General features: G+C 36.5%; 1 protein-coding gene across 1 annotated transcript in view; it reads left to right on the top strand.

Annotated features, from left to right (window-relative positions):
* The window catches only part of PDE3B (phosphodiesterase 3B), a 168940-nt gene extending 157600 nt beyond the window's left edge, over window positions 1-11340 (top strand). Inside the window, exons 13-16 of the mRNA XM_082341422.1 lie at window positions 2910-3113; window positions 5673-5834; window positions 9225-9480; window positions 10706-11340. Of these exons, the coding sequence (XP_082197548.1) occupies window positions 2910-3113; window positions 5673-5834; window positions 9225-9480; window positions 10706-10920 (837 nt within the window). The 3' untranslated portion in view covers window positions 10921-11340. The remainder of the gene's footprint in view (window positions 1-2909; window positions 3114-5672; window positions 5835-9224; window positions 9481-10705) is intronic.
* The last annotated feature ends 1896 nt before the right edge of the window (window positions 11341-13236 follow it).

Below are 13236 nucleotides of genomic sequence, written 5' to 3'. Positions count from 1 at the left end.
TTAAAAATCATGTTCCATCCATCCTATCTGAGAAAGTTACATAAAAATGTGTTTTAGCAAAACAAGGGTGATAACTAAGACAAAGGGTCTTAGAAGATAATGGGATTACCAGAAATTTTAGAACCCAGAACTTGAGAGTAAAGGAATCCCCAGATGACACCTGTTCATCAAGACTATTTCTTTAAAGAGAAGTACTTCTTTACGAAAAAAAAAAAAATTAGCTTCATTGTTTTCTACTGCACCTAATTTGTTTACTGCTGCACCTAATTTGTTTACTGCCTCTATTGGATTTTTTTTTAAGTTAGGAATATTATTTTTTTAATGAAAACAGTCTTTCTTAATCCAAGATTTTTCATTCAGAAAAATTAAAATACCTTCTTTAATCTTATGACTATGACCTAGAGATTTTTCTGTTTCCTCCTTTTTCTTGTGTTTCAGAAGGAGACGTTTGTTCAGTTCAGATTTGGCATAGTCTTCCTGTTTGATCAAAGTCTTTATGTCTGATGGGTTTTTGTTAAGATTAATTCCGTCAGAGTTTGTATTAAGCCCCTTTTCAAATCTTTTTGACTCAGAGAAGGTAAAAGTAAACTTTATGATCAACTAATTTGCTTTGCCATGTTAGAGAAGTATTTGCTTGTGGAGATAAGGATGGGATCCATAACTAGAGAAAGCAGGTAGCAAGTTGCGTTAGCAAAACTCAGAGGATGTTAGTTACTGCAGCTCTAAATTAGGGGGGAAACTGTCTTCCTTTTCTAGTTGTCATGGCACTCTCAGTAAAAGCCAGCTGAGGCTTCATTATCTGTTTTACCTGGAATGTTTTCCTCACGGAGTTTAAGCTTGGCTTGTTGCTCTATGTGCAAGCTTCCAGTATTCTTCTAAAGCAGAATTTGCCTCCTTACTGCTCCATGATTCTTGCCTCCACTCAGCCATGAGGTAGAGAGTTGACTGGGGTCCAGCAGGGGACTCCTTCTACTTATTCTCCAGGTGGGTTTTTCCTTCTTATGCAATGACTTAGATGGCCTTTCCTCAATCCATTCCCACTTTTACCATGTCTTTAAAGCTTCCAGTATAGTGGTTATATCTAGATTCTAATATTGACTCAGATTTCTTTTGGTCCCCATTTTATATTTCTTTGGTAATGTCAAAGGGTAATTTGGATGCTGCAGGAATTCTGAATTACTAATTTTTTCTTTTACTGATCTCACTAGCTGAGAGTTTAAGTCAGCTAGCTTTACAGGACACTCATTATACATTGTAGTTTATTGAGCTGGGAGTTTGATTACTTCTTCATGAACAAAGCTATTCTGATAATTTATCAGTCTTTATTGGATTTAAGCATGAATTAGTTAAATCACTATTAAATGCAAGTTGACCCCTTAGGAAGTCTTTGAAGTTTCACATGTACGTTTTAATTTGATACGTATATTGTAATATGATTACCACCATAGCGATAGCTAACACCTCCATCACATCACATAATTAACTTTGTGTGTGTGGTAAGGACATTTAAGATCTAGTCTCTTAGCAACTTTTTATTATATAATATAGTATTGTTAATTATAATCACAATGCTGTACACTAGATCCCCAGAACTTGTCTTCAAACTGCACATTTGTATCCTTAGACCACCATCTTCCAATTCCCCCACCTTCTGGTAGCTACCTAGTTCTGCTGTATCTAGAGTTCAGTCTCAGATTATACGTAAGTGATATCATACAGTATTTGTCTTTCTCCGACTTATCTCACTTAGCATAATGCTCTCAAGGTCCACCCATGGCAGGATTTCCTTCTTTTTCATGGCTAAAAAATGTTGCATTGTGTCCATATATATTACATCTTCTTTATTCATCCATTGGTGGACACAGATTGTTTCCAGCCTTTTTATGACTCACTGTAAAGTTTAAATCATATCATTGCTAACATAAAAAAAATGATGTAAAAAAAAATCAAATGGTAAGTATCTATGCTTAAATCTAGACTATAGCTAATTTTCACAAATATGTAAAACAATCTAATTAGGCTCAGAATATGCATCTTAACTGAGATTGCGCAGTATTTTTATCTGTCCTTTTCCATTAGACAGGAAGCTCTATGAAAATAGGGACAATGTTTTAATTTTTATTCTCAGCCTTTAGCACTGGCTATGAGAGTTCTTTTAATAATTACTATGCTTATTTAATAATTTAAAAAATTGCTTGCTTGTTAGAGATGGAAGAAGCTTTAAAAATTCTATATAATCCAGTGGTTTTTAAAATCTGTATTCCCAAATCCTAGACTACTGAGGTAGTACCTCAGGGTCTTCCACTAGAGTGAAGTGGAAAAAAAGTGAATAAATCTACACCACTTGAACCAGAGAATTTGTGCTTTTACCTGCTTGATACTTCTCTGACTCCCAGGCACTGTGTCAGTTGGGAGTATAGGATGTGCCCTTCTCATATTTGTGGGTCTCTGACTCACCACGCACAGTATTCCAGGTTCCTCTCCTTCAGTCACCACCATTGTTCATTCCATGCTGGCTAAAGAACAGTAATATATCCCTAAACCTGCTCTCTCTGTCCCTAATGACTTTATTAACAGAAGCTTTATCTAAGAAGGTTCACTGATTTAATGAAGTTGACCTCAAATATCAACTTTACATCTCTTGGTAGGCAGCGTGGTGTCTGCAAAGATGAACTTTGGAGACAAATTACCCTTTCGCTTACTAGCTGTGAATGCTGGAAAGGTGTACCTTATCCTCTTTGCACTTCAGTCTACTCATTTATAAAATTATCAGCCCTTCTTTACAGGTATTAACATGCCTGGCATGTAGTAGGTACTCACTGTATTCTTCCAACCTGATCCTAACTCTGTTTATTATTAAAGTTCAGTATCTTTGAGATGCCTGCCTCATTTTTCTTATTCCTTTTTAGGCAGTTTTGTACAACGACAGATCTGTTCTGGAAAATCATCATGCTGCATCAGCCTGGAATCTGTATCTTTCTCGTCCAGAATACAACTTCCTTCTTAATCTTGATAATGTGCAATTCAAGCGCTTTCGTTTTTTAGTCATTGAAGCAATCCTTGCCACAGATCTTAAAAAGCATTTTGATTTCCTTGCTGAATTCAATGCCAAGGTTTGTTACGCAAATTAATTCCTGGTTTCAAAAGCAGAAATTATTGTCAGTGTTACTGACAAAAGGTATTTTTGTTTGTTTTGTTTTTTTTTAAATTTTGAGAGTTTATTTGATCAAAAGCTGATTTGAATCAGGCAGTATCCAGTCTAACAGAAAGGAGCTCCAAGGACCAGTATAAAATGAAAGACTTTTATAGGCACAAGGGGACAGGAAGTTATACTGGGCAAAAAAGCGGGTTGGTAATTGAAAAGTTACTTTTCTTTAGGGGATGGCCAGGTTCTATCAATCAGATTACCTAACTGATTAGGCCATTCCAAAAGGTATTTTTTTTAACATTAAGTTAGAATGATAAATCTGAAGTCATGAAGTCATGATAAATCTGACATAATACAATATATATGCCAATCTTTTAAAAAAATTATAACATGTCCAAAAATACTATTGCTTGCTACATTTCCAATTATGTCAGTTGAAGCTTTTAGGGACAGATTTGAGAAAGTTGTGCACAGTGCCAGGTAAGGCATTTTATGAAGTTAAAGATGTGTTTCTAAGAAGCCAGTTATGCCTACTTTGCTGCACCTGTTTCCCTTTATATTATTAAGTGTTTAACTGGCTGGTGTGGGACTGGAGAAGTACGTGAGAATAAGGCACTCATTGACCTACTGTTTATTGGGATTGCCCACTGCATGCAATCGTCCCAGTGAAGAATAAGGAATGAACAGATGGAAGTCCCTGTCCTCACTGAGCTCACATTCACTATGGAATTGAGAATCACTGCCCTTGTGTGATGGTACTAATGGGAGCACGTTCTATCCCTCAGAAGTTGGGGTGAAAAAATGTTGAGAACCACTGCTTTAGATTCCTGAGGGAAGGCTGCCCCACCTTTTGCAGGCAGGAAATCGTTTTCTTGATAACATGTGTGCCCTAAAGGAAGGTGTACCTTCAGGGTAGAGGAACAGGTATCAAAGGAGTACTAGATTCAACCTCCTGGAAGGAGACCTATATATGTCACTGTTGTGATATTGATAAAATGTTTATAAAAATCAGCAAGAAATTTGAAATTTCTTTAAACTTATTTCATCACTGTATAGCTCTATTAACTTTTATTTTTATTTAATAAAAATTCATTTAAGTGCTTAAGTCAGAGTAAATAGAAGTTTTTATAGGTGAAGGATTATCTACCCCAAAGCTTTTGAATCTGTGTTCCTCAGAGATTTCTGTTCTGTAGTCTCTCAGAAAAATGTCACATGAGTGGGGCTCTAGACTACACAATTTCTTTCTTTTTTTTTTTTTTTTTTTTGGCCTCCTGGCGAGGCTTACGGATCTTAGTTCCCGACCAGAGATTGAACCCGGGCCACGGCAGTGAAAGTGTGGAGTCCTAACCACTGGACAGCCAGGGAATTCCCTAGACTACACAATTTCAATCTAAAGAGCTCGCCTTTCTTTTAACTGTTTTCTGTAGTGGTGGTCTACATAAGAGTTCCTTTAACAAAAGAGGCGGATGCCAGGGAATTCCCTGGTGGTCCAGTGGTTAGGACTCAGGGCTTTCACGGCCATGGCCCTGCTTCAGTTCCTGGTCGGGGAACTAAGATCCTTCAAGCTATGCAGCAGAGCCAAAAAAAAAAAGAAAAAAGAGGGGGGGTAGATGCCAAAAAAAATCTACCATCACAAAAAAGTTCCAAAGCCACTGATCTGGCCTATTCACTTTATTTCTTACAAGAGGAAATTTGAGTTCTTGAAAGGCATGGTAATTTGCCAGATAACTAGCATTTATTTAAATAACAATGTTAGCATTTACTATGAACTGTGCATTTTTCATTTGTTAATCCTCATGGCAATATGGCTAGATTGATTTTTCCTATTTTATAGATGAAGAAAGGTGGACTCAAGGAGCTTAAGTAATTTTTCCAGCGTTACGCAATGAATTAGTAAATCATTCTGAGTCAGGATTTAAAACCATAGAGATTAGCTTCTAAGACTTGTGTTCTTTCAACTATATCATGTTGTCTTTTACAGTTAGATCCTTAAGTGTTCCTTTTTGAGATAAAAATAGTTGTAATTCTTATATGATTTGTTTTTGCATATACATTTATATTTTATATTATATCGTATTATATACTAATGTGTATAATATATAATATACACAAATTACAATTTTCTCTGGTAATCACAAATATTGAAACCCATGGTTTGTTGTTCTGCTTGTACAGTGCTCTACTTCCATTGAAACAAAACTGTAAATGACACTTCAAAGGGAAATGTAACCCGTAGAGGTACATGTTATGGCACAAACCAATTAAAAGAAGCATTTATTGAAATTCCTTCCTGTCCTTTGGACAGGAAACAGTTTTAAGACAATTTGGTAACAACAAAAAACTGGGGAATTCCCTGGCAGTCCAGTGGTTAGGACTCCACGCTTTCACTGCCGAGGGCGTGGTTTCAAACCCTGGTTGGGGAACTAAGATACCACAAGCCGTGCGGGGTGGCCAAAAAAAACCCCCCAAAACAAAAAACTCCTGTGCCCTCAGCACCTAAAATAATTCTGTTTTTCCAAACTAGGCCAATGATGTAAACAGTAATGGTATAGAATGGAGTAATGAAAATGATCGCCTGTTAGTATGCCAGGTGTGCATCAAACTGGCAGATATAAATGGCCCAACAAAAGTTCGAGACTTGCATTTGAAATGGACAGAAGGCATTGTCAATGAATTTTACGAGCAGGTAAGTTGAAACATGAGATTGGTGGGACTTTTAAGAGCTGCCATCTGAAGACACCACCCTTTTGGTTTGGATACCTACATTAAATGCTTGAAATGAGTTGCTTTAACCAAAAATGAGTTGCATTTGCTCTGGTCTTAATATTTTCTCAGCTCCTTTGCCTTTGTTTCTAAAATTTAAAAACAGGGAGTTCCCTGGTGGTCCAGTGGTAAAGAACCTGCCTTACAACGCAGGGGATGTGGGTTTGATCCCTTGTCAGGGAACTAAACTCCCACATGCCACAGGGCAACTAAGCCTACATGCCACAACTACTGAGCTCGCGCGCCTCAATAGAGAGCCCGCGTGCCGCAAACTACAGAGTCCACGCGCTCTGCAGCCCGCGAGCCACAACTACAGAGCCCGTGCACCCTGGAGCCTGTGCGCCACAACTAGAGAGAGAAAACCAACACACTACAACCAGAGAGAAGCCCACACGCCACAACGAAAGATCCCACGTGCCATAACTAAAGACCCAACGCAGCCAAAAATTTAAAAAATAACAATAAATAAATAAACAAAAAATTAATCTTCAAATTTTAAAAACAAAAATAGTTTATGCCAGTCTGGAGTGGGTTGAATGTACTCCGGTCTAGAGCTAAGGAAACACTACATATTGATTCCAAGGTCCCTTTCAATCCTGAAAACCTATAACCTAGGATAATTTATTTCCAAAAGAAGTTGTTTAATTGATTCAGGGTATACTTAGATTGTATTTTTAAAGTATCAACCCATTTTCAACTCTGCTATAGAAAGACTGCCTTAGATACATCAACTCTTTAAAAGTCCTGGCAGAGGGTAAGAAATTAGCGCTAGAAATGGGGACAAAGTGGATACTTAGTGGCTTTCAAGTTTCAAAAATATAAACATGCTCTTTTCTCATATGTTTTTAATCTTGTCTTTAAAATAATCCTACCACTTTGCAGTCTTTACCACTTTTCTGTCCAATTTTGAGGCTCCCTACAATGTAGAAAAATACTGATTTCCCCAGAAGCCTAATATTTCATTATCTCCGGAATAACAAATACATCCTCTTGACTGGAACTGCATTCCTTGGGAATCCTTACTAGACCTACTAATCAGGAAAGATCAAGATGTCTACCAAGTGAGACTTCTGTGACAGGGCTTTCTTTACCATGAGTTGCTACTCTAGTAGGAGTGATGAAGTTGAGCCTATAAACTGCACACTTATCTGTTATACCTTGTCACACCCAGATTGTATTGAATGACCAGTAAATGTAGTGTCTTTCACCCACCTTAGCTAAACATCCCAATACAATAGTGTTTACTCTGCTGTTTACAAGTCAACAAAATACCATACTGTGTAATCATGAAAATAGATTAGTAAAATCTTAGCAACAATCTTAGAATACTTTTCACTGATACATTTGAACTAAATTATATGTAATCTGGGGTAATAAATGGTTATAAATATTTACCCTAATTTGTAGACTGCAGTATGTATAGTAGTGTTTGCATATTCCCATCCTCATTCTCAAAGATAACTGAAGACTGCCTCAGGCTTCAGTTCATGTTCACAAAAGAATTTTATGCTAAGGAAAATGCTGTCTTTATATTATCTGTACAAACAGTGGTAATAAGTGGTAGTATATGCCAATTTTAGAAAACCCACTAATTCAGTGAAAGAACATTAGAAAATTTCATTCAGACCCATTTTATAATATATTTTTAAAGTATAGAGAATTAATTCTTATTAAACAAACTTGGAAGCCATGCCTGAGGTTGAATCCTGGCTCCTCTTCCTTGCCAGCAATGTGACCTGGGGTAAGTTACTTAACCTTTCTGTGCCTCAGTTTCCTCATTGAGAAAATAGGAATATTGATGGTACCTACCTCATAAGGTTGTGTGAGGATCAAATGAATTAATTTATGTAAAGTTCTTAGAACAGTTCCTGACACATAAGTGCTCAATAAACTATTATAATTCCAGATCACTAAAAACAATATAGTATTTCAGACAGTTTCGCTTAATCTTTCTAGGTTTCATTATTCTTATGTCAAAGGAGAAAAATGCCATCTGATAACCCTACCACACAGTGGTCGTGAAGGTTAAATGTACTAACCTATAGGAAAATCAACCCTCATCAAAACCATCAGAATTCCTTCTCAGTCTTGTTCTGCTATTCAGCCTTCTTCAGATATGAATGCAAATTTCTAACCTGGCCCAACCTTTTACCTTTTTATTACCTTAATTATACTATCTTTATGTATACTCCTATAGCCATTATGTGCCATGGGCTTAGAAAAGCCTAACTCCTATTTAAAAGTCAAATGTATGAAACTGTAGAATCCTGTGGATAAACCCACCTGGATATTTTTTGTAAATATTAATAATTTTCATCCTCACAGAAGATAAAGCCATATAAGATTTTTAATCATGGGACAGTTAATCATGGGACAGTTTCTGGTTGTCTCCTTAGGGCTCTGTTGGCTCAGCACAGATAGACACTGCTTGCCTGCAGAACTTGTGCACTGTGGAGAGTATTCACCCTCCACCAGTTCAGACAGTAGGCGCTAAAATGTTAATAGTACCGTTTGGGGACTGCTCAGCCCTGTGCTCAACATTTTATATAATATTGCTTTTCATCCTATAGCAACCCTGTAGATTATTATTCACATCTTACACATGAATTGGGCATAGAGCTTGCCCAGCACCACACAGGTAGTAGGTGGCAAAAGCAGGTTTTGAAACCACATCTGTCTGATCTCCAGTTGTGCTCTCCAGAACCCTAGGGACCACAAGTGGGAGGGTATCACAGGGCAGGCAGCTGGGGCGAATCCTCACCTCAACCACAATAGCTCTGCTTTTGTCTGTTTTACATACTGAGTTTTCTGATTTAGATTCATTAAAGGGTTCTGCTGTTAGAAAAAAAGGGAGGGCATTGAAAAGCATTTGCAAAATTCAACTCTGTACATTTGAGGTACAACTACAACAAAAATGTTTCCATTATACTATCTCCCCATAGGAGAAAGAGGATCTATATTTGATATTATAGAATTTTGGTAATTTATATAGAATTTATATATTCTATTAATATAATTTTGGTTTGTTAGCAAATTTGCTGAATTTATTTTAAAAGATGTATATTTTTCTTGCTACATGAATATCAACCGTACTGGTTGACTGGGGGTGTGAGAATAAAGTCTTGTTCAGGATTTCTCAAATAGTAGAGAAATTCTTTGAGTTGGAATGACAGAGTAATTTCATTGATACTTCTTTGTAAAAATTATTTTGAGTTAGACTGTGCTTATTAAAAAACTTCAAGATAATTTTAACAAAGCTCAGTGGTTGTTATTTCAACAGTTAAAGGTATACTTTTCTTTTTAATATGATCAGGGAGATGAAGAAGCAAATCTTGGTTTGCCCGTCAGTCCCTTCATGGATCGTTCTTCTCCTCAACTAGCAAAACTCCAGGAATCTTTTATCACTCACATAGTGGGTCCCCTGTGTAACTCCTATGATGCTGCTGGTTTGCTACCGGGTCAGTGGATAGAAGCAGAAGAGGATGATGATACTGAAAGTTGTTACGATGAAGAAGATGGTGAAGAATTAGATACAGAGGATGAAGAAATAGAAGACAACCTAAATCCTAGTAAGATATAAGGATACTATCATTTCTTTAATGTGATTAATTAACTGCAAATGTCCATTTAATTTGGATTTGAATCTTTGTTTTTAAGATACAGATTCAGTAGTTATATCTTAAGTAATTACTATCTAAATGTTCAGCCTGATTAGTCTCCCTTTGAGTAACTACTGCTTGGGTACCACGCAAATGCTGTCACACAACAAGCATTCTTAGTTAAAGTAGCATCTCTGGAGGTGCTGTCCTCCAGCCAGTGCTCTTCAGCAGTCTCTACCTGTGCATACATGATGCGGCTGTCGCCAAATCTGAACTTATGTGAGGGGGCTGGTCCTAGTGGCTAGTCCTCCTTTGCCTAACCCCTCTTCACACCACCCTCCCCTGTTAACATGCCCTTCATATAAACTTGGGAAATAGTTCATTCAACACAGTTGGGAGAAGAGGAAAATACACATTCTCTGACTCTAAGAGGAAAACCAAGTTTTGTGGCATTATGGCTTTGAACTACCAAACCATAATGCATAGTTTTTCTATATAAATCAGTGAGTATAAATGGAAAATGAAAAAGACATTTGTCACCTTTGTAACTAAAAATGAAATCAGTTATTTGCTCTTTAAAGTAGGATTTAAATTATATCTAGCTAATTATTTTTTTGTTTGTTTCCCAAACATGCTATAAATCAGAACAGATAAGATAGCTTGGAACAAGATAACAAAGTACTTCCCCCATCCTACCTTGTATTCAGGAGTAGCATAGTGAAGAGTAATCTTATGGCATTACCATCTGATGTCATCTTGGGAAAGGTGACTGGCTTCTGAAAATTATTTGTACTCACCAAAATTTTGATAATTGTGTTTAATTCAATACATTAAAAAAAATCCCTAAAAAGGATGGTTTTTAACTTTGCATTGTTATTTAGCATTTGAAATTTCAGTACCATCCTCCCTTCTCCTTGAAACTCCCACCCCACCCCATCTTCCCTAATCCCCTCTCTACTTTATTTTTATCCATAACACTTAACACCGTCTAACACACAAGTATCTTGCTTCTTTGCTTATCTTGGTCTTCCCACTAGAAAGAGAGCCCCATGGTGCAAGGATTATTTTAATCTTATCATAACTATAACCCCAGTGCTTAGATAAATGCCTGGAATATATATCAGGCACTCAGATATTTATTGAATGATTGAATCATATTGATATGATTAGAACACACGTGTGTTAAATTTCACAGAACCACAAAGAAGGAAAGGCAGACGGCAAATATTTTGTCAGCTAATGCACCATCTCACCGAAAACCACAAGATATGGAAGGAAATCATAGAGGAAGAAGAGAAATGTAAAGCTGATGGGAATAAACTGCAGGTGGAGAATTCTTCCTTACCTCAAGGAGATGAGATTCAGGTCATTGAAGAAGCAGATGAAGAGGAAGAGAGACAGTTGGAATAAAAGAAAAGGCATATTGAAGAAGGCCCGAGGGCCGTGCTCAGTGTCGATGTCATTGCCTAGTGCTCACCACGCTGACCTGGAACTGCCTGCACCCAGGTGGACAGGCCCTAACACTGTGAGAGGATCCCTGCTGTGCCGGCAGTTTCCCACTCCCATGCACTTTCACCACACTGACTAAAAGTATCCTTAGAGCTTGGTTTCAGTTGACTTGTGTTGCCAAGCCCTTACTTAATGCCTTTACTGGTGTATAAATATTAATACTTTGTCATAATACTGCTTTGCTGGCTAGAAGGCTCTTATTTTTCATGAGGGGGGAGCTATAACTAAAAACTCAAGTGACTCACTTTAGTTTCCTAAGTGTCCAGAACTTTTTCCTTTCTTGAAGACAGGATTAAAAAACAGCAACAACAACAACAAAAAACGGGAATTCCCTGGCAGTCCAGTGGTTATAGGACTCGGAACTTTCACTGCCATGAATCCCTGGTAGAGTTCAATTCCTCATCAGGGAACTAAGATCCTGCAAGCCGAGCAGCGCAGCTGAAAAAAACCCCAAAAACAAAAAACAAAAAACCCCACCAAAAAACAGGATTCCTATTGTACTTCCAAATGTGTCTTTTATGTCTTTGAATGTTTGGGGGGGGAAAGTCTGTGCCCATCTAAAAAAAAGAAATCCAGCGTGGCCTTTCTGAGGGATCTGTTCAATGCAGTATACTGTTCAGTGCTGTTCTCCAGCGAGGTTTATCCATGAAGGACTGAGTAACCTTTGTTATATTTAACAAAATCCAGGTGCATCAATTTTTGATGCTTTTTACTGTTTTTTTTTTAAATCTACTATGTGTGTGTGTTCTTTCTGCTCAGAGCATTCAGGTTTGCCGTGGACATCAGAAGTCTGAATTCCAGTCTTACTGACTTTATATCCCATGGTTGAATTTTAAAGCTGTTTGGGTTTAACAATGAAGGAATTTTATTCTTTAGTCAAAACTGTTCTTATTTTAACTCTTGCTCAGGATTAGTATTTTTAAACATTTATTTTAATATAAACACAGCACAGATTTGTCAGAAGAAAAAAAATTGTCCTAATATCGATGTTAACCTTTTATGAAATGAGCATTATTCTCTCTTCTTAAATTTGAGACTAATTAAAGCCAAGGAAAAGGAGATGTCTGTCTTTCGCCTTAGTACAAAAATCAAATGCAATTAATCCTATCAAAGATAAAGAACAAATGAAATAGCGTGAGCTCTAAAGGTCACATACATTGAATAAATAATTGAATATGTGCTTAATCTTTAGATCCATATCTTGGGTGTTGTGTGTTACTGTAAAACTGATGCTCATCTTTCTGTTACTTTCCTTCTGCCTTGAGACTACATGAAATGACCTATGACTACTCAATACTTCTAGAGCTCAACTGCAAGTCTAATTTCTGAGATAAAGTAAATGGTGGGAGTACTTAATTTTTATATTAAAAAAAATATTTTAGTAAATCATTTTACACAAAAGCACATTAAGATAATTACAAAGAAAATGGGCCATATTTACAATGTTTATAAACTTGTTAGGGTCCAGATATATACCCTAGTTGTGAAAATTTTTTTGAAGATATAAAGTGCAGCCAGAATGATAGCAAGACGGTAGACCAATCTTTTCCATTATTTTTGGAGACTATATTATATTTTGGATCTGTGCAGCTCTTATGAAGCTTTTTCAGTTTTCCAAGGTAATTCTTTTTTTAAATTAATTTTTATTGTATAGTTGATTTACAATGTTGTGGTATAGTTTCTGCTGTACAGCAAAGTGAATCAGTTATACATATACCCACTCTTTTAGATTCTATTCCCATATAGGTCATAACAGAGTATTGAGTAGACTTCCCTATGCAAGGTAATTCCTTTAAAATATGATGTCAGCAGGCAATTTCTTACCTACCTAGATTATTTAGCTTATCTGAAAGATATCAGTTAAAGATCTATATAAGTGTTGAAAGTTTTGATCCTGTACAGTATCATAATATTTAATGAATCACTAAGCTTTATTTATTAGATACATTGAGTGCTAGCTCCTTCCTACTACTTTTGCTACCATTGCCACATCACTGTAAACTGGTCTCTCATTACTGAGTGATAAAATTTTAACTAATTTATTGAGTTTGCCCTTATAATGTATATATCCTGTGCTTCTCGTTCTCTAGAGTACCTTTTACATCCTGCAGAAGTATATTTCTGCTATTGCAAACTACATATATATATAAATTCACACACATGCATGTGTGCATAATAAGATTCAAATTTCCTTTCTATTTTATTAAAATTTTGTAT

This window comes from Balaenoptera borealis (assembly GCF_965194805.1).
Source record: "Balaenoptera borealis genome assembly, chromosome: 11".
NCBI classification, from domain to species: domain Eukaryota; kingdom Metazoa; phylum Chordata; class Mammalia; order Artiodactyla; family Balaenopteridae; genus Balaenoptera; species Balaenoptera borealis.
This window is presented reverse-complemented; position numbering and strand designations above follow the sequence as displayed.